General features: G+C 33.8%; 1 protein-coding gene and 1 pseudogene across 2 annotated transcripts; both read right to left on the bottom strand.

Annotated features, from left to right (window-relative positions):
* Positions 1-1,505: 1,505 nt before the first annotated feature.
* Positions 1,506-3,031, bottom strand: LOC145585377 (AT-hook motif nuclear-localized protein 17 pseudogene; annotated as a pseudogene).
* An 8,057-nt stretch (positions 3,032-11,088) lies between these two features.
* LOC145585378 (AP-4 complex subunit mu) lies at positions 11,089-20,659 on the bottom strand. Of its 2 annotated transcripts, none has more exons than XM_081642080.1 (13): positions 20,438-20,659; positions 18,338-18,432; positions 15,348-15,551; positions 14,961-15,077; positions 14,721-14,849; positions 14,099-14,225; positions 13,891-13,994; positions 13,648-13,752; positions 12,695-12,789; positions 12,382-12,469; positions 12,203-12,263; positions 12,007-12,080; positions 11,089-11,527 (listed from the first exon to the last, which is right to left on the bottom strand). In XM_081642080.1, exons 1-13 carry the CDS (start codon positions 20,493-20,495, stop codon positions 11,429-11,431), a joined length of 1,356 nt encoding a protein of 451 aa, XP_081498206.1. In that variant the 5' UTR covers positions 20,496-20,659; the 3' UTR covers positions 11,089-11,428. The 2 variants fall into 2 exon arrangements, with proteins under 2 accessions (XP_081498206.1, XP_081498207.1); XM_081642081.1 differs by having other exon boundaries at positions 18,334-18,432; positions 20,438-20,455.
* Positions 20,660-22,313: the final 1,654 nt, after the last annotated feature.

The raw sequence follows: 22,313 nt of genomic DNA on the forward strand, positions 1-22,313 counted from the left end.
TGAATGTTATTAGTAACTTAGAAAGCCAAAAGCCAAAAGCTACTCCAAGTAGCTTTTTCATTTTGGCTTAAAAGCCACTGAAAAAAGCCATTTACCAAACACGAATTTTGGATGTTTGACCAAATGAAAAAGCCAAAAGCCAATAAAAAAGCCAATGAAAAGCCATTTACCAAACATGGCCTAATTGTCCGAATAGTGAGAGATCGAGCTGGCAAGCAACAACAAAGAGGAGAAAAAAATAAGAAGCCCTAGCTCAAGTCACGTTCTAAGACTGCAAAAATTAAAACTAGTTCCTAGTTCCTACACTTTAATTTGTACAAACAACAAATTACATGAAACATGATGCTATACAATTCACACAACAAGGGTAAAGCAAGAGAGCTAAAGATAGTCTCTGAAATATGTAAGGTCTGCAAATGCATGCTTAAATTCATATCAGAATGTCAGATTTATCACACCATCACTTTTCTTTTCTTTTACCACTCTATTTCTCTAAACTCTTTCTTCAAAGCACTGTCATCTTCTTCACTGTTAGCACTTATTTTTCTCTCTCTTCTTTCACTTTTTATTTTTCCTCAGACTTTAATGCATATCTGAAATGCTATATACTATCCTTAAACCAATGAAATAAAGCAATTACTTCCCCATTGTATTTAATACTCTTCTTCCGTCTCCAAATGTTGCTCATTCTTGTTTTGTCAATAATTATTATCTAAAGTAGGAACAATATTTAGAGCCGGACATAGTGTAACGTTTTATTTGCATTATTTGATGCATGATCATTGATCACTTATACAAGTACAATTATAATTTAAATAATTGAGTTGAAAAGTGGGATTAAAGAGAAAATTAAGTTGAAAATTAAAATAGAAAAGGGATTAAGTTAATAATATTAATACTACATTCCAAAGATGAAAACATAGGATTACTTTTAAGAGTTTTTATGTCATGTCAAACAGTTTTCAAAGCAAAAGGAGGAAAAAATATCGCAAGGCAGAATCCCAGTACATAATCAACATAGCTTCAACATACTTTTGAGCTATGTTTGAATAAACATAAACAGCAAAATGTGATAAAAGAAGAATTCAACTAGCAAAGTATAGTATTTCATTAGCATAATCCCACATTTTCAAAGTTTAAATTAACAACAACATTATAATGAAATCATTGTTAAGCTAAGCCTTGTATAAATGGGTGTACTGTACTAGCATACATTAAGTTTAGTCCTAAATGGCTAAAATCACATAAAACTCGAGAAAATGTGTTTTAAGGTGACTAAACATGTCACATACCATACACCCATTGTATACAGGCTTTTGCATCAAGCCTGTATCAAGCCTTTATACAATGGGTGTATGGTTACAAATTTCATTTTTTTTTTTTTTTTTTTTTTTTGACAAGCAAGGTTACAAATTTCATTAACCAACACCTAAATATGATACTTTGTTTTCATTTTCATTACAAAATTCAACATTCAAAAACATGCAATACTAAATACACACCTATTCATCTAAGAAAATCACATTAACATAATCTACCAAATAAAGTGGGTTTTCAAGTTTTCAACCATCATTTAAACACAACAAATTCCTAAAAATTACAATAAAAAAAAAAACTTCATAATTTTTTCATATCATTTCACTAAATTAAAAAAAAAAAAAAAACCCTCAAAATAAAAACAAAAACTAACCTATTACATGAAACCATGAAGATGAAGAAGTAGTAGTAGTAACAATAATAATCAACATAAAATATACCAACACATTTAGTTTCTCACATTAGTAACCTGGTCTAGCAGTAGGAGTAGCCCAAATAACATCACCTGCAGCCGTCGCCGAAGTCGTCGGAGTATTACCCAAATGAGTACCGCTATACAAGCTCATCGTCCCACCACCATCTCCGCCACCCGATACGGCAGAATTCTCCTCATCATTGCCTTGTCCATGGCATAGACTATTCTGCTGCGCCTCTTGCTCGTCAAGAGGCAGCCGACAGTATGTAGGATTGGTGAACGACGCTGCAATGACGTATACGGTTCCGGAACAAGCTAGTGTCCCCACTACCTTGCCACCCACAATCTGCCCTTGTGGACCCGCCAACGATATGGTGAACCCTCCACCGCCATGAAACGGCACCGTATTGACAACAACAGCAGCAGAAAGAGACAAAATATCGAATCTCCCGTGAAAAGTGACGGTCCCACCTGGGGTTGTTGTGGAGGGCTGTTTAAGCGTAACGTTCGCGACCGCCCCAGAAGCGGTTAATACGCAAAGGCCAACACCACGGCGGCGCGTGAAGCGCGTGAGTGAGTCGATGACGTCAGCGCCACTAGGGAGCTCAAGAATGTAAGGTGACATGGCAGGGTCGGGCTCACGGGTTATGACAACTGGGGGTTTGGGTTTGTTCTTCGAGCCGGGTGGTCTGCCACGTGGACGGCGGGAAACCTCGATGGTCCCACCATCTTCATTGCTGGTTGTAGTGGTGGTTGTTTGAGCGACAATCTTAGGTTTCTTGGTGATAGATTCGTGTAGAGTTTGATTATGATGAGTGGGAGTTGTAGTAGTTGTTGCGGAGTCGGATTCTTCGGAGAATGGGTGGTGAGAGTGGTGGAGATGTGGTGGAGGAAAGTGGTGATGGTGGTGGTGAGGGGGAGGAGGAGGGGGTTGGAATTTAGTGTGGTGAGAGAATTTTGCAAACATATTGTGTGCATTATTTTGAGTATTGTTGTTGTTGATATCATTTTCTTCTTCTACATATTCTCCTTTCATTTTTTTATGATTTTTTTTTTTTTTGTTTGTTTGATGGAGATGGGTATTCAATATTTTTTTTTTGTGAAATTAATGGATAATATAAAAAAATTAGGATTTGGGTTTTTTTTTTTATTTTATTAAATTGTGAAATGGGGTTTTAAGAGGGTTGAAGAAAGATTGAATTTTTTTATATTTTTTGTGGGTGAATGATGGAAATGAAGAAGGTTAAAATAAGGGAGGAAATGAAGAGGAGAGAGAAAGAAGGAGGTGGGTGAGCTTTGAAACAAAGTAAAGAGGGCGCCGCTGGTTAGAAATGGGGAAGGGGGGGTGGGGTGGTGGGGTCCAGAAGAGAGCATAGATACAGACAGGGAAGGTGACAGAAAGAGAGGTGTGTTGTGTGGGCGTGACTCTGGTGTGTGTTTCAATTCCAGTGCAAGGCTTTGCCTAATTTAAGGACGTACACTACCTTTGGCTAATGGCATCGTGCATTTGTTGGTTTATTTGGCTTGTTTGAACAGTCATATATTTAGCTTATATATGACTCTAGACCTCTAGTTATTATTTGAATATATACATGAAACAATACTATTTGTATTAAGTGGGTCGATACTTAGTAGCCTAATAGATTTTAATGTTGAATGCGTTAAATGACATGACACTATTAATTTTATAAGATCCTCACTTCTCTATTAACTTTTATAACATTCCTATGTCCTCTCCCTTACCTAATCCCCCGACTCTTGTTTTGCCATCGCTGAAAAGCACTTCATTTAAATTTGTATTAGAATTCGACGAAATTTATGTCACCAAGGACCAAGGTGTAACAAATATTGTGGAAATTGTTTAAAGTTAGTTTGGAATATGGATAGGGAAGCACACTTGAGCTTACAATTAGCACACATGAGCAACTAATTCAATTGTGCATGGGAAGCACAATTAACTTATGCTTATGGTTCTCGTCAAAAAAAAAAAAAAAAAAAAAATATTATGATTAGTTGAGTACCAAGTTCAACTGAGGTCAGGGAGATCAGATCTTGATCGATTTTTGTTGAGCCCATGAGAAAACCCACATGTGAGTAGTGTGTTGTCCCACATTAGTTGAGTTTATAAGTGAGAGTTTGTATTGGGATGTGTATCCCACATTGAAGAAATAAGAAAGTTGTGTCCACTTTATAAGGCTAAGGGGCTACTCCCCTCATTGCCATATGATTTTGAGGTGGAACCTCCTTGGTCGTATAAAGTGGACAGATGTGACGGGTGCGGCCCAAACCCGTTTATCATGGTATCAGAGCCAAGTTAAGTTGTGTTGTGATATGGGCTAATATTATAGACAACTCACATGTGAGAGGGAATGTTGAGCCCATGAGAAAACCCACATGTGAGTAGTGTGTTGTCCCACATTGGTTGACTATATAAATGAAAATTTGTATTGGGATGTGTATCCCATATTAAAGAAATAAGAAAGTTATGTCCACTTTATAAGGCTAAGGGGCTACTTCTCTCATTGTCATATGGTTTTGAGGTGGAAGTTCCTTGGTCGTATAAAGTGGACAGGTGCGATGGGTGTGGCCCAGACCCGTTTATCAATTTTCACTTAGATTGTTGCAATTTGACTTGGCATATTAATGTGGATCTAATTCTCAAACAAGCTAAGGTATGTAATATAATTTCGGCTATAATATGTACCACATTCACACTTCAAAAACATTTATGACATGTGCGACAAATTTGAGAAAAATAATTAAAATGTACAAGTTATCAGTACCTATAAGATTACAATCGCTAAAAACACAAATTCCTATCGTATGGACTCTATGGAGTATGTCATTTCTTGAGAGCTTTGTAACTAAATAATAATAGGGCTTAACTTGGTTGGTTTTCTCGTAGAACTCGAGTTCCCATGCTATATCTGGTGTGTTCTCTTACAGTCTTACATTTGTAGTTTTCTTTGTTTGCTCCTCCTTCCTAGCTAGTTATTTATTACTTCCTCCGTTTTTTTAATAATTGTAACCCACACTTTTTCACGATATTTAAGAAATACGGGGTTTACATGATATAATACACTTTAAAATGAAGTGTGTGGTTGTTAGGAGTGTAAATTTAGTATTTTAGTGGACCGTGTGCTTTAAATAAGAGAAATAGTACACCTTTTCCCTAAAATAACTTTTTATATTTAGTGTGTTGCAAATATTGTGATATTTTCATTTTAAAAAATTATTGCAAGTATTAAAAAAATGAGGAAGTATCATGCATTTACCATAACTAAATTGGGTATACATGTAGCATTACTAAAACAATTATACATCAAAGCATTTTTTTAAGCAATTACCGTGAATTAATCAGTCATATACTAAAACAATTATACAATTATTTATATCAGAGTCAATGATGCCATTAAATAGGATGAACCTTAAATATTAATGACAATTTTGTCAGCGTCTATTTGTCGGCTAATTATATCTCCCATTTCTCGCTACTTTTTTAAAAATCTTCCTGAAAATATGTCAAGCCGAGGCGGTGAATTGTAGAATAAAGTGATTTTTAATTACCAAGTCAAACACCATTTCAAAGCTAAACACCCCTCTTTCGAATACATGAGTTATACCTTTATTTGAGTAGGATCACAACAATAAGACTTGGAAATATTTTTAGAAAGTCAATGCATAAATTGATAGAAAAGTTAATTAATGTAATGTAACATAACCTAGCATAGTAAATTAGTGACATTCAAGTACATTATTTAAAATAAACAAGATGTACGTATGTTTAATAAAGTTGTAAAATTAGAAAATATCTTTAGGAGTTAATCAACGCTTGCAATGCATCAACACTTCAAAGTTCCAATAGGAAAAAGGAATCTCACCTTTAAAGGCACCAGTTAGAGAGTCGAACTCATTACCACAAAATCACAAGCTTAAGCTTCTATGAAATCTACTAGATCAAAATTAGTACACCCATTTTTTAATTGTTGAGAATCACAAAGTTATATAGTGATGTTAATTAGCCAAGTGCATAATAATACAAAGTACATTTCATAATAATCACAATATTAATATTACACCAACGAGACCTTAATCTATTGGTTAGGACTGACCGACTGAGGGCTCGTGCACAATATTGATGACACACCATGACTTAGGCACAAGGCATATGCATAAGGGGTGGCCCGGGTGGGCATAAGAGATAAGACATACATAAAATCACATAAGGGATAAGACAACATAAATGAAAGCAACACAAGGCCAAACCATAGCTACAGGGTCAGGGTCAGAGCAAAGCAAAATAAACAAGGCAACTTAAGACATGATAAATAACAGTGAGCCAATGCATAAATGAGATGGTTTTGGGCACAAAATGAGCTTCTCAAAGTCCTTTAGAAGTCTATGGAGTACTTGGATGCATAATCTTGTCGGTTCCAAAAAGGTGCACCGGCGGTCAAGTTTGATGGCCTATAATACACAAAATTGGACCAATTTATGAGATTTCAGGATCCAATTCCTAAAACTCAAGAGATGGTAAGGTATGCATCATGAGGATATGTGTAACGTTGATAGAAATCATAAAATACCACTAATTGGTTACATAAAAGGTCTGTTGTGAATTTGATTTCATGAATGAAGACATGTACGTAAATGGTAAAACTGATCAGTTTTATGGCAATATGAACATCCCTGACTACTCAAATAGCCTCCCACAATGTCGTGCAGTTTATGGGAAGCACATTGACCACTTTCTTTTTGGAGTCCGAAAAAGTAATAAATTGTCTAAAGTGAAAGTTATAACCCCGCTTTGGACCAAATTTGGGAAATTTTTTCAAAATTGAAATGAATGTGATGGATATCTCCTGAGATCGATTATAAAAGCTAAGTTAATTTAGATCCATTATAAGCCTACCAACAAGTCTATATATTCTTGAGTCTGAGTTAGGTTTAACTACGTGATTATTTCGAAATTATGTTACATTTTTAATTAGTCAAGATTTACAAGAGATGATACTTGGTAAACTCATTAGGTTCTACTAATTTAAGGTGTTGAGGACATTTGATTGGATTATCAAAGTGCAAGTATTTAACACCCTACTTTATCTATTAAAACTCAAAAGATATAAAAATACGCTTACTTATAATTAAGTTTGCTATATAACTAATTAATTAATCCACATGAGACAAGATCTTAATATACACCAAATCAACCTTGAAATTTTTAGAAGATCCACCTAATCCTTGTGTTGCCGTTTACCTATGTTTGAAGAAACCCAAAATGGGAGTTGAATGCCTTTGACAATAAGAATAGGCATGTGCTAAGAAGGTGGTGGTTCAATTCCATGCTTTGCTTACGTACATCACATGTTTTTTTTGGGCTAAATTATCTGCAAAGGTCAGAAAGTTTAATCATTTCTTACTTTAGAATGTTCTTCATTTACAATGTGCAAACATTATGTTAATTAACTATTAGCTCCATATTAACTAGCTTAATCTTTCATTATATCTAACATTTGAACCCGCTACTTGCCTACTTGTTCAATTCGTTACTCCTCCGAATTTGATTCCAAGAAGTACAACAATTTTTGATGTAGAGGTTTTACTTGTAGTTAGATCACCTCCAATGGGTCCAACCTAATACACACGAAGCTTCTAGAATTGGGAGATAGGAAGTACGAGTAGTATTTAATTTTAACGTATTTATTCAATAATAAAGGGCTAAGGACAATGTAAATTGAACATATATACTCCCCTATATACACGCACACTGACTCCCACTGAGGATGAGTTGATTAACTTTAAAGTATTCTTATGTGGTATCAAGAGCCAAATAAAAGCCGTTTCAAAGCAGTTATTCGGCCTTTTCACAATAATATGTACAAACGAGGGGAATAAATGGTTGCGGTTTTTAAGACCCTAAAAATTGACACATGGCTTTATATGTCTTAAGCAAAGTTTATACAAACTCTTTAAATTTAGTTACCTTGTGAAGTTACAATATAAAGAATACGAGATTTATTTAGACACTTGGGTTGCGTTTGTGGCCATTAATCTAGCAAGAAGCTTAATTTAGTTGCTCTTATATAATTGGCTCATGCTATTAATCGTTCCAGCAAAGATCATGATTAGTAAGTTACTTGGAATAACTTCCAAGTATCTTCTAGTGAGTGGTGGGCAAACGTATGATAATCTCTTTAGGTGATGCATGAAATTAGTACGTCTTTGTCAAGGATTTCGGCAGTGTCCCATTTAATTATCTTAGACAAAGTGTAGTAATTTTGTTATACAAGATATAACATATTAATTGGCAATTGAACAATTTTAGACAAGTCTTATTTTGCGAACTTGATTTAGACAAAAGGATAAACTAGGATCCTCTCTGCTATGAAAGTAATAATGAGTCAAACTAAGACTTCAATCTATCTGAGTTATGAAGATAAAGAAATTATTGTCCGTACCAATTTTCATAAGTATAATCACTTTGAATAATTAATAAATAAGTAAGCAATTTATCTAAGATAAAAACACTAAAGAATAATAAAATAGTTTTGAAGAGTTAAAATTAATTAGCATTTATTATATAATTTAGTTTAACTAATAAACTTGCTTCAAATATTTTTGTAATAACCAGATGAATTTGACAAGGCACAACTAAGCCGCCAATGATCCTTAAATCCTAACTTATCTGAATTTTTGTTAACTTGTTCAAACTTATTAGATTTAAATCATCATCACACAATCCTTAATAGAACTTATTCTTTTTTGAAATATATAAATGAAATCCATTTAGATAAAGTGAGTTTAATGGTCGTGTTAGGTAAAAACTAAAAGCTATAACTAATTATGTTAGCTAGTTTTTGCTAACCAATAGTATTAACTGATTTGCCTAATTGATTGTATTAGTAGATCACTTGATTGTATAAAAGTGTTTTGGTAAATAACTAATTGATTAAAACTATTTGAGTATATATGTAAAATGACTTATAAGCTAATTGTAGAGGTATGAAGTTGAGATATGGTTTTAAATTAATTTGGGTACAGTGTAATTTCACCTAGGAATGTTAAATTAGCCAATGAGAAAGCTCTCTAAGAAGTTTATTAAAAAAAGAGCTTATTTAGTAGAATAAACTCTTCACCAAACACTCCAAATTAGCTTATTTAAGGATCAATAATCAACAAATATTGGTCAAATAAGCTAATTTTGCCCCAATAAACTCTTTACCATACACCTTTAATGTGGGCACGTTTATGTTACATAAAATCAGAAGAGTGGAAATTATAACATAAAAAAGTGGCTATTGACATGCATGCTTTCTTTCAACACTATATGAATATATCATCAATAACAGTAAAACTTTAATCACAAGGGAAGCTCTTTATGCAACGAACATACATGCCATATTTGGCAGGGGAAGGTGTATTTATGTTGACTAAAATGGTAAAAAAGTTTCACCTAGCTTATGGTGAAAGTAAAGAATTGGTGGAAATGAAGATTTGGAAAAAAAAAAAGGAATAATCTTTATTGACATGTGTTTTACTGCAGAAGAGATACCAACTTTGAGCAAGTTGTAGTAGTGGTCATTACCAATCTACCATTAATTCAATTTTCACCCAATTAGTAAAAAGTTAATACAGGGTAAATGGTAACTTTATAATTTGTTTGCTTTATATCAATCATTAATTGTTGAATGATTCACCATTATTAATCAAATCACCTTCTAATTGGGCAATATTGCTTTAATTAGACTATGAATTGAAATTTTTATGATGAGATATGTTTTGTCTTTCTTTTATTCTTTGTCTAAATTGGATTGGACACTATGTGAATATTTTGTCATATAGGGATAATGGTTATTGGTTGATCCAATTGCTAGCGTTTCAAGAATTTTGTACCTATAGCTTTCACAAGTTGCTGATGACTTAATTGTAAAATACTAAGATTTTAGTTCTTAATGATTCAATAGCAAAGAAATTTGGAAAGTTTTGTAATATTTTATTAGTTAATGTACTCTTATTTTTTGATTCAAAGTTAATGTACTCTAATCGGTCTTGAATATACTAGAAATGAAGACTTTAAGGGAAAAAGGGGAAATAATTCACGGACTTTGGTGGCCACAAATTTTTCTACATACCACTTAAGAGTAAAGTTTTCCATTGAATTGTGACACGGCAACACAATTAGGCAAAAGATTTGCAATAGTTAGATTAACTTTTATTTGATCATTGATTCATAATTGTCAAAAAAATTAGTCAAATTGAATTTCTTGTGATGATTGAATTAAGATCTTAGTCTAAGCCCAAGTGTAAAAAGGGCATTTTGAAGCCAAATTGTTCACGTTAATGTGGTATACTTTGTTTAGGTGGAGATATCATAGATAAAACAACTTTAAATCCCTATAAGATTGACAAACAAAATGGTTGCATTTATATTGATAGATAGCAAATTAACCTTTAGGGTAAATATAAAAATTGACAACCTAAAGCCAGAGTTACCCAACAAAAATGTAAGTTTTGAAAAAGTGATTGATTTATTTTAGAATATTGCATCAACTTAAAAATTAGGTTTATGCTCGGAGATTAATGGATCTCCAAGGGTGAGCTCGAAAATCCACTCTTCTAGCCCTAATAAATCTCATAGGGTTACAAGGGTGGAACAAAATCCGCTCTCAAAGATATGTGTATCAACCTCCAATTGATTTTATTTAACCGATGCCAATTTATACAGATTCAAAACCTAATAGTCAAACAATATCCCTATCTACAAGCTGCAAATGACAATTAAGTATAATCATCCCTCAATATATCTTGTTACTTGTAGATTTCTTGTAGCCCAAACACAAGGTACGTTAGCTGGTACTCTCTCTATCCCTAATTTGGGTCAACTTTTATAAACTTTGACCATAAAATACTCTTATTCTATATGTGATAATATAGACATGTGAAATCTTGTTAGATGCGTCTCATTGTACATTTTATTAATATTTAATTTTTATAATTTTTACACATGTGAAAATAGAGATATAACCATTTTAAAACGCTTGTTAGAGACCGCGAAAACTCAAATGGGGCAAAAAATTAGGGACGGAGGGAGTAGTTTACAGAAGCAGGTTTTAACAAGCTGCGCAGTTAAAAGTGCAAGTGCCAAAACCATCCTTTATTTCAAAAGAATACTAGAAAGCAGAAACTTATCATATGGATAGGGACTTGCGAATGTACGCTAGACGAACAACGGAAGAAGATATGTATTGGGAAGATTCATGAATACTTGACTGCTAACACACATATTGATATTGAAACAAGGAACCAGGTCAAATGGTGGTGATGCATTGATCAGCCGACCGATTTAACATTTCAACTCTCGGAAAAATTCCAATATTATTTTGAGTTACTTTGAAAAATTCCAAGAGCAATATCATATCAAAGTATCCGATGAAGATGCAGACATTTTGAATTGAAATGAAAAATAATAATTTCATGAGCTTTCAACCCACTTCAACTGCACACACAAAAACATGTACAATGTCTAACAAAGAAACAACTTTTCTAAAAGCAACGTACTTGATGTAAGTTTTCTAAGCTAGCTCAGCTCTTTTCTTGACTTTGAAGGCAAGCAACAGAGGCATCGGGTGCAAGTGGATGAGCCTTCAGAATGGAAGATTCTGTGCAGTTGACTTTCGAACATTGAACACCTATTGATCACATACGAGCCACGTAGGAATTGGCCTGGGTAACATATCTTACCCAGCGGTAAGGATTGTAGGTTTTTGATTTCTTTGCAATCTGCAGGTATTTTACCTGAATAACAAACAATTGAGGGAAACAATTAGAACAGAGAAACAAAAAATTTAGTGCCATTCAAACCATAAAAAAACATTGCAAGAGTATCAGAAGGCCCTTCAACTTGGCCCATCATTAGACCTAAAGATGAGATGGTCTTTTTTAGTTGTTCCCTTATGACTTTTATGCAGTATTCACATACCCCAATTTCACCAGTTATTTTGCAAGTGTTATTATGTATCGAGCTTGTCTCAATGTATAATTTCAAATCATCAACATTATATAGAAGTATATATTCAAGGATATTGGCAAACATGAAAATCAATGTGGAGCAATTAAACAAAAAGGAAAAATCTTTGCCACCCCAAAAGCAGCATCAGTCACATATCTTAGAAACCAACAGCATGGCCAAGCAACAATTAAAATCATATAGCAGAAAAGGCCTATGATTAATGTTCCGAGGAAAGAACTTGCAAACACATGAGCAAAAGTGTTACCTGTAGTCTAGAAGCATTGTACATTGGAATTGTGAAATTCATACTGACAGGTCCAGCCTCCTTTGTTAGGTTCCCTGAAATGAAAAAATGGCACAACTTATCATATTTGCATATATACAAAGCAAAATCTTTAAAAAACAAAAAAAGAGACCATTCAAACACATAGAGAAAGCAACTAAAAAGGAAAATTTTCTACCATGTGATTCCTGTGAAAATGTCAGCTTTGCACGTAATGTATGCTCAGCTCCACCAACAATCTGTTGACATTATTTGATTAGCAACTGACAAAGGTTTAGATAAATGTTCTGTACATTGCAACATTCAATTGCTGCACTCCACAACTATGTAGACAAGGAATTAAGAAAATAGCTTCACCTTCTTTAGATTCCATTCCAATCTCTTGTTAGCTTCCTTGAAATCAGCCATCTGTCCTATAGCTCCAGGTTCCACATCAAAGCTAACTCTGAAAAGTAGTCAAACCACCAAACACTCAGGCAGAGTCTTTGAAATCATACAAGGTCTAATTTGGTCATCGCATGGCATGCCCAACAGTTTTGTAGTTATGTAAAAGCTTATAAAGTAAGCAGCAACTGGGCTTCAGAAATTAGGTTGCTTAATCAGAAAAGAATAATACTATCTGAAATAATACATTGTTCTGTGCAAGTAAGGATCAAAGCAACATTGATACCTTGAGGTATAACTTGGCAGAGGCATTTGAACTAGAATAGTGTTTGCAGTGGCACTTGAAGGAAACTCAGCACGTATTTTGATAATTACTTCAGCCTATTCAAGAAACGAAGAAGGCAAACATCAGATAATACAATTAATATAGAACTTATCATGCAAGGCAGTGAAGGCACCCTTGTTACATGACAATACAAATATGAAGCAGATGATAATCACATAACATATGTAAAGACAATCCTCCATCCATTCAAGTCAGAGGAAACCAGACTAAAAAATAGAGAATAAGAATGATATAGACTATGAACAAGAACTTTCCCCACTTCACAAATCTACCAACAAATACAACTGAACCACATGTCAAGAATTCTGTCTTTTCTGTAGGCACAGGACATTAAAAAAAAAATGAAAAATATATCCATACGCAAGCATCAGCAATCAGACATTCAAGAAAAAAAGAAGGAAAAAAAAACCTAGTACAAAACATGATAAATTTAATAAAGTGGATGGATATTCAGCATCTCCACCACACAAAAATAGTGGCGCAAAACTAAACCTAATGTCATAAGAAATACTCTGAAGAAGCAAGACAGTCAAACAATCAACATCGCGAGGAATGAAACTAGATTGTCATTTCTACGAAAAAATTGCACAGCTGCTGACCCACTCACAGCACTATACAGGCACATATGCAGAATAACAATTTTTGTAAACCTTTTCATACAAAAATTCATTTCAGAGAAACATCAATAACATGCATAGAACTATGCTATCTCAAGATCAGCCATTGGTGGTTCACCTGCAGTTCTCTACTCCGAGATTCAAAACTTAGAGATGCAATTACAACCATGATCATTTAAACATTCAGCTCACAGCCAAAAAGGAGACTGAGTTATCATCTCAGAGAAGTAATATTATAGATATTTCACTCAGAAACGAAAGAATAGTATACACCACCTTGAGGGCTCCAGCTTCTTCAATCAAAGCATTGACACGAAAGGGAGGTTTGAACTCCTGTGTCATACGATAATTCATAACTGAGAATTCACCATCTGAAGGTACCTACAAATATCAGTGTATAAGGTGTCAAAAAAAAAAAAAAAAAAAAAAAAAACATTGTATAATTATAATACCCCGGTAGAATGAGATTCAAAACAAAACTAGAAACAAAGCTGCACAAAACCTTCAAATTTCACTAACCAGACTTAAAGTTCTGTCTAAATCGAAATTATCAAGATGCACAGATTCATGGAAGTTGCAATCATCAAGTATCACTGTACCAGAACCAACAGAATTACCATATCCTGTAAAACAATGAAAAAAGGAGGGCTTTTAGCATATTAACTCATTAAGTGAGATACATTTGCCACAACTTCACAAATTAAAATTCAAAGAAACTCATAATTACCATATGCTGAATTTCCACCTCTTCCAATTGACACATCCTCATTTAAAGCTAATTTAATTTCTGGATTACCCGTAAGGTAACTTTTCATCTGAATTGTCCCGTCAATTTCTGAAGTTAATATATATCCCTGCAAAGCCAACATTGCAGTTTAAACTTAGAAACATGTAAGCCAAAAAAAAAAAAAAAAAGAGCAGGTAAAAGCTTTCAACAAATGTGGTATGTGTATCAATTATGATGGCTTAGTATAATGCCAACTTTACAATGACAAAAGACTATGTCTATAAATCTAGAAGCCCTTCCTTGTACCCTAACCCCCCCCCCCCCCCCCTCCTCTCTCCCCTCCCCCTCCCTTTTTTCCAATAGAAAAATACGGAAAACAAGGTAGCAAAATTCCAGAACATATTTGAGCCTATTGTTAGCACTTCACATTTCTAAATTGGGAATTAAGCACACCCATATTTGTGCTGATCTGCATGCAAGCTAGCAGCCCTCAAGTATTTTTTTAAACTTCTTTATTATTTCATGGAACTCGAAAAATTATGAAATTTTAGAAGCTAAAAGGCACACATTTCTATAATAAAAAAAAAAAAAAAAATTAGATCAAATAGGGTTAAGTGCTTACACTGGAGCTGAAGGTTACACTTATCTTCTCAATGATATCAACAAAAATTTCTTCTCTCTTCCTACCTCCAGGCTCATTTGCAACCACAGACTTCGTCACAGCAGTGCCAGGCATTCTTTTGTTCCCTTGCTATAAACATTAAAACTTATAATAAGCAACAAATAGTGGAGTAGCAAATAGTTTGCAAAGGAAAGAAAAATTTCATTTTTAAAAGACATGATAATATGATTAACCCCATACCATGAAAATGGAAGCAGGACCGAGTGCAGGAACCCGCGCAGCATCAACCACAATTGGTTCATTGAATATATAGGACTTCAATACTTCTGTGGATGTTGTTTGCACATAGCCAAAATCCTGTACAGTGAGTTAATGATTCAGATGCAAGCTAGCAGCCCTCAAGTATTTTTCATGAAATTAACCTCATATCTTTAAAACAAGGTATCATGGCTGTTGCACTTACAGTACATGCCAAAAAGATCAAAATCTCGATAAACCCAAAGGAAAATAGGAAAAGATGTGAACTTTTTGTATATTCATCCACAGAAACTTCGCAAAAGACTATTTAGCATATCATGAGGTTGTGTTGAGGTAAAAAAAACAGGAAAAAGTGTAAGGAATACTTACTATGACTTCATCAAGCAACTCATAAACAAGCACAAAATTTCTTCTTAAAGATTCTTCACTTAGAATCCCAAGGTAATCCTTAGTCACACGGGCAATACGCTGAAGGAGCTCCATTATAAGAGAAGGTGATACATTAGCTCTGGTGGTTGCCACAAATAGTAGTCCAACAATCTTCACATGGAAGTAATTCACTCCATCTACATTCTGTTGACAGTATCATGGGATGAGTTGAGATAAGATTTCCTTAATATAATTAAGTTAATTCAATGCCAATATCAAAACAAATAATAGCAGTGAGACACGAAAGGCAGGAAAACAAAGAGGGGTGGATTGAGGGGTTTTGCACACGATCATATAGCAATGCAATAAAAAGTAATTTTCACTGTGGAATCGGATCTCAACTAAACAAAGGGGCTTATAAACCATTAAATACTATAGGGTCCATGTAATTTTAAGAGGGTCATAAGCAATAATAAACATGGTCATTGATGTTAATGGATATGACACACTGGAGTGATAAAACAATATCAATGTATGAAACGGCCTTGTAATAATGCTCAATAACCACCTCAGCTCTCATATTTATGCCACTCACATTGTTCATTCAGTTCAACACCAATATATGATACTCAAAAACCCTAACATCGGTAGATACCGACATACAGTTAACATTTCAATTTGGACCAAAATCATGTAGTCTTTGCACCTAGACATGTAACAGTGTCCAACAATATGTAACCATGCAACAATAAATCCAAGTCGGAGTAAAATAGTTCTCCACGTGCAGTTTAAAGGCAAACAAGCCTTTGACTTTCAAAGGTCCACTAAAAAAATTTTCGACTGAAACTTACTAATCAATAAAAGTAGATATTATAAAAATTTATAATTGCCATAACCACCACCGCCATAACTCAGATACTTTCATATTGATTAACATGGGCAAGAATTAAGGAATGTATCACACGGGATCACCTCTCAAATATTTGAACAAGATAACCGATAAAGCACCCAAACATATAACATACAAATGGTAGGATAAAGGTTTCCTAAAGACACTTTAAGCAAAGCACACTAACCCGAGTTAATGGAAAACTAATTCAAGCATGTATAATATTGTAAATATTTCACGGTATGAGAGTGTATCTGGAAATCAGAAACAAAATTTTCCAGATATTCAGAGAAATACGCATATTGAGACCCTAGAGCATCAGGTCAAGTCATCCCAAGGTTTGACTTAGGGAATATGCCTGGGCAAGAGGCAGCTAATGGCGCTTTTAAAAAATCCAGGGGATAACATTTAATTGATAGCAAGTTTGCATCAAAAGGAAAAGGACTAAATCAAATTGCCACCATATTGAAAGACGGGAACCCAATTGTTCAATTGAGGAAGGAAAGCTTGAAAAAGAGACTGAAGAGTAGCTTGCTGAACTAATATCTTTGTGGCTGGTGACAATCCTACTAGGCTAATACTGATCAATTCGATCATTTTATTTATTGCATGTGGAAGTTTGTTGTGGAACCCTTTTTTTAGCAATTAAAGTGCTTTTAAACTGTGAAGTTCAAATAAATAAATAAATAATTGAAGACAGAAATAGTATTCTTCATTATGAATCGCATTTAATGAATAATTGGCCTATTATGCTGAAGCTACTACAGCTGATTATCAAAAGGGGATCCATGTCCATGGTAAGCTCTCCACGATTGCCATTAAACTGTTGGGTGTGGATAACTTAAACAAATGAAGGTTTGGATGAATGCACTACTGAACAGCAGAATTTGTTGGTGTAGGGAATCAAATGGTAGAGCTTTTATGAAAAAGGGAATCTTAATTGAATACTACATTTCTTTAGGTATCGTCAAGCACTGGGCATGACTGCAAAGCATGGGAACCCTTGTAAGGGCTTCTAAACCTAATAGAATGAAGAATACAATTGTGTGGGCATAAGAAACAGAAGGCAAAAAACCCCAAGGCACTATAACTAAGAGTAGGGTTTGGGTCATATAACAACAACATGAATAATCCCTGATTCCCAGTCATTGGGGAGCGACTAGCAGTTCTCCCAAACCCTACTCTTAGTTATAGTGGATGACTTCTACGAGGGTGATTGAAAGCCTTACTACCTAGTGGTTATCATGTGAACTTTTGTTAAACTTTGGTTTCCAATTGAGGTTATTCTGCCTCAACAGTTGTTATGAGCACTCTAAGTCTTTGGATATAAATAAATCCCTATCTCCTGTTTTGGTTGTTTAGTGGACTAGCTTCAATCTATTTTATCGCGTTAAATTGAGTTTTAAAGTATTTTATTTAGTGACATTTTCGTCCTGACCGCTACATCTCTAGTTCTAAATGGACAGGGTGTTACAGTTTGTTTAAAACAAGAGCTAAATTACAGCTTCATGCATGCTCAAACAAGCATGGGAAAGAACAACCTACTTGTAACAAAATGGTTAGGATTATAGGGAAGAGATGTGATTGGAGTAAAGAGGTACATGGAGACCAAGAGAGATAAAGAATGATACATTAATCCTTTTAAATATGATCTGTTCCTATCTTGAGTTAATTGTATAAAGTATAAACAGACATGAGCAAGGTAATATAGTGCCACAATTTATAAGTAGATATATAAGGTGCTGGCTGGTAATAAGTAAAAATTATTGGTAGTTGATTGATAAAGGGCCCTATCAGCCTGGAAGAATGATACAATATGCACGTAGATACATATATGACACTCATAGTCACATGAGTCGAAGATTTACTAGTCTTGCTTTGCAATTATAATGGACTAGCTCAATTTGGCTCATTATACTGTACTACTTGTACAGCTATACTACTTATACAGCTATGCGTGCGTGTGTGTGTGTGTAGAGCACAAAAAAAGTGTCCCAACCAAAACTAGACACCCTCTATTTGATGCACCATATGACCATAATTTTTCACAAAATCAAATTATTATTGAGGGAGGGGAGAGAAGGAGAAAAAGAATACCTACAAAGACAGGAGGTGCCTCCTCTTCGCCATCTTCCTTCCAAAATTTAACTTTACGGAAGAAGATCTCAGTACTTCCCTTTGGCACATCCCCACGATCTGTGTAAACATACATATGAAAGCACAACATCAATATATATCTACAAGAATTGACAAAGGTTCTTTTGCATGCCATAATCACAGCACAGTTACAGTATCAGTTGCAACTAGGCAGACTTAATTTTATTTAGAAGAAAAATATACTCCGTATCTCCTGTCCCAAAGGAATCCTCCTGTCAATAATTTTTGGTCAGCAGTCTACCCTAAATAATTTCTATGTTACTTTAATAGATATAAAAAAATAAAAAATAAATAAAAAAAACCTCTCCCACGAATATTTGAGGCCTATTGATTATTACTTAACTTTTCTCCTGATCACATCAATTATTTTACTCTCACATTTAATATCCCTTACTACTTTTTCTCTTTATATTGACTTCCAATATCAAAAAGGACATGCAAATGCCCCGTCCTACAATCAATATATGTGATGATACCTTGCCAGAAGACAGGGGAAGACTGAGAAAACAATACATTTGGTGAGCAATAATAGGATTAACAAAACAAAGCACTGGAAGAAATTTACAGCCAAATTTTGGAATTAGTGGATTATAGCCATTATCAAGCATGTGATTTGAAGTTGGCCTGTTGGAGCATGAAGAGCCATGGAAAAAGAGACAAATAAGATGGACTGCTCCAAGTCTCAGAAGACTAAGTTTATTTATAAAGCAAGATGAGGCCCCAAATCTAGGTTGCAACTTATACTTGACCAAAGGAAAAAAAAAAAAAGAAACTTGTCATGTAAATATTACCATTCCAACAATAGTAACCAAGCATAGTGCATGCTCTACAAATCCAAGACATGTAATTAATGCAGACACATGATACTTCACCGACCATAATAGCATCCATAATTCCATATAGAGAGCGTGTTTCTTAGTTAATAACATATTTCCTTATGCAATTCAAGGGGTATTAGGTCGATTTTGCTACTTGGGTCCCTTAATTACATTGACTGATGTAAACTTTTTCTTGTCTATGTATACACTCTCTCCATCCCAATAAAGGTTTCACCCTCCATCTCTCCCATAAGTGACCGCTGAACATCTTCAAGCCAAGAAAGTAGAAAACGAGTGATGAGAAATCACAAAGGCTGTCTTCCAAGAAGATAAATAAAGAAGCTAAGCAATAGAAAAAAGAGCACTATCATCCCAAGCCACACAAGGCATCCGTATTTCACACAAATTAATAAACCGATAAACTTTTTGGTTGGTAAGACCAAAAGCCTAAGTGCCTAACTGTTAAACCATGTATTTCAAAGACTAATATAAACTGAACAGCTGAACCTCATATATTCCAAAAAGTTAACCCAAATCCTATTGTTCCGAACTCACCAGATAAATCATGAAAGAAAGTAAATATAACTTCAGGATGCAAGTGTATCGAGAATTTTGAACTATCTAGATCACAAGGGGGAATGAGCAGATGTTGAGACAATATGTTCTCAAACTTGATCCTTTATGAATGATCACAAAGAGCCTCGGATCATTAACATCAACTCGTTTTGCATAAAATAAAACCCAAATAATCTTTCACTAATAACCATCTACTAACGACTCTCCGAAAACTCGATGCAATCATCCAAAATCAACTCTTCGCATCACAACACATACAATGCATGACAAAAGGACGCTTTTTACCACATCACACTGAAATCTATCCGCTAAATCTGAACCACTTGACTAATCAATTGAACAACAGACTGATCAACCAAATTCGAGCAATTCTTCTTCATTAAATATTATAGAATAACTCAATTAATCAGCTTAACCACAATATAAATAACAATTCCGCAAATGCAGAAATCAATTATAATCACAATTCATAAAAAAATTCGGATTACATCAATCAAAATTAACAACCATCAAAATCTATCAGAAATCGATTAGGTCGTAGAAACTTACAATAATATAACACAAAAATTCACAATTAAATCACAGATCTTAGATTAAATTCAATTAAAATTGACTGATTAACAGATCTAGAAGAGGAGAGAGAAACTTACAATCTCGGAAGACGATGTTATCGCCTCGCTGAGAGAGTACGAAGAACTGTGAGATCATTATCGTCGCTTTGAATCTCAACAATCTGAATTTCTTGTTGTAATCTGGTATCTGCTGTTAAAGACTGTAATTTGATGAGCTTCTTCTTCCCCTCGTCTTATTTGGGTTTAGGGGACTTATGTAAGACGAAGTAAATTTGTATGCAATTGTGCAAAGGAAAAAACAAAAAGGCGTGTGGACGTGAATTTATTTCTTAAACTAGTTTTTGAGATCGGGTAATGCCGTGCATTATGTAATTCTGTATTACATAAAGATTATGATTCATTTTTATTACGTGACTTACCAACTTTATTTGTCAACAAATAAATAAATGTTATATAATATATATAATTAATGGAGGTCTATTATACCTTTATGATAATTCTAGAATACTTTAGATATACTAGATTTATTATTCTACAAGGAAACCCTAATTGTATCACATGTGTATATATATATATATATATATATATATATATATATATGTACTCCTACATGGAATAAGAATATAGATTTATTCTCTTCCTTACTTTCTCCTCTTTCTCTTTAATTTCATAACGCGTTATCAGCACCAAACCCTAGCCGATTGACCTAATGGAATCATTATGGTACTATGATTAAGGTCGGTATTATATTTACCCTTTTTCTTCTTAAATTTAAGTAGCAATTAATTAGTACTATTATGTTACGGAGTACCTGTTTTTGATGTGTCGAATTAGTCATGTCATGATTGATTGGTTATTCCTTGTATTTTACTCCATATTAAAATTCACTTCTATTGAATTTTTGATCGATTAGCTTTTTTTAACGCATGTATGTGAAACCAATTAATAGTATTTTATTTGTTATGTAATCATATTAGTCTTGATTAGGGGTTCTGGATCTGATGGTAGTAGCAAATTAAATCCAATAGATCTATGAATATGCATAACCATGGATATTGTGTTAATGTAATTTCACTGCATACAAGTTTTCTTTTCTTCATTATTTCACTTATATCCTTGCAACATATTTTATTTTGGTCTTTTTGATACGTTAGATAAGGACCCATAAGGTATGTATGATAATTATTGATAATTATTTATTTATTTATGATATCCTCTGGGGAGTGATCCATTTACATTCCCCCTTCAATATAATAGGGATAGATCTAGTTTTATATCACCATGGTAAGTGTGATTAAATTGAGTATTATTATTCTATATTGTTCTTGAATGTGTGCTCAACACTATTATACGTAGTATTAATTAGAGACTAGCATGATGTGAGATTATTTTAGTATATCATTAACCGATGCTTGATCTTAGTTTATTGTCAAAAGTTTATTGGTACACATGCAAGTCCCAAAATATGAAATAGTAGTACTCTCTCCGTTTCACTTTATTAGTCCCCTTTGAAATTAATTACTTAAAATAATAAACGGATGGAGTGGTATACTGTGCATTGAAACTTTTATCATGCAAAGTTACAAACAACATAGATGCTTTGAAACATGTATATGTATATGTATAGTACATATATTATTAACCACTATATAATTAATTAATGTAATTAGGAATATAGTGAATATTCGTGAAATCCCCAGTTTTGTATAATTTTCTAAATTGTTAGAATATATATTTAACATATACAGAGTATATTTTATATGTATTATATTTACCATATATATCTTCACTCTTTGTATACTTATAATAGTCTAGCAATTAGTTAGGCTTTAATTTAGTCAATAATTATCCGCGTAATAAGGGATTTAGTTAGGAGATTCTCTGTTAACTCTTAGCTTGTATATATTATGTTTGATGATAATGCAAACCTCATAGAATCAGTTTCCTTCATAAA

The sequence above is a fragment of the Chenopodium album genome, chromosome 16, assembly GCF_948465745.1.
Source record: "Chenopodium album chromosome 16, dcCheAlbu1.1, whole genome shotgun sequence".
Classification (NCBI taxonomy): Eukaryota; Viridiplantae; Streptophyta; class Magnoliopsida; order Caryophyllales; family Amaranthaceae; genus Chenopodium; species Chenopodium album.

Coding starts and splice junctions, on each gene's coding strand:
- LOC145585378 (XM_081642080.1), bottom strand. CDS start 20,495: ATGATCTCACAGTTCTTCGTACTCTCTCAGCGAGGCGATAACATCGTC. Junction 12,081..12,202: donor ATTTTCACAGGAATCACATG/GTAGAAAATTTT, acceptor TTTTCATTTCAG/GGAACCTAACAAAGGAGGCT. Junction 11,528..12,006: donor ACAATGCTTCTAGACTACAG/GTAACACTTTTG, acceptor TTTGTTATTCAG/GTAAAATACCTGCAGATTGC.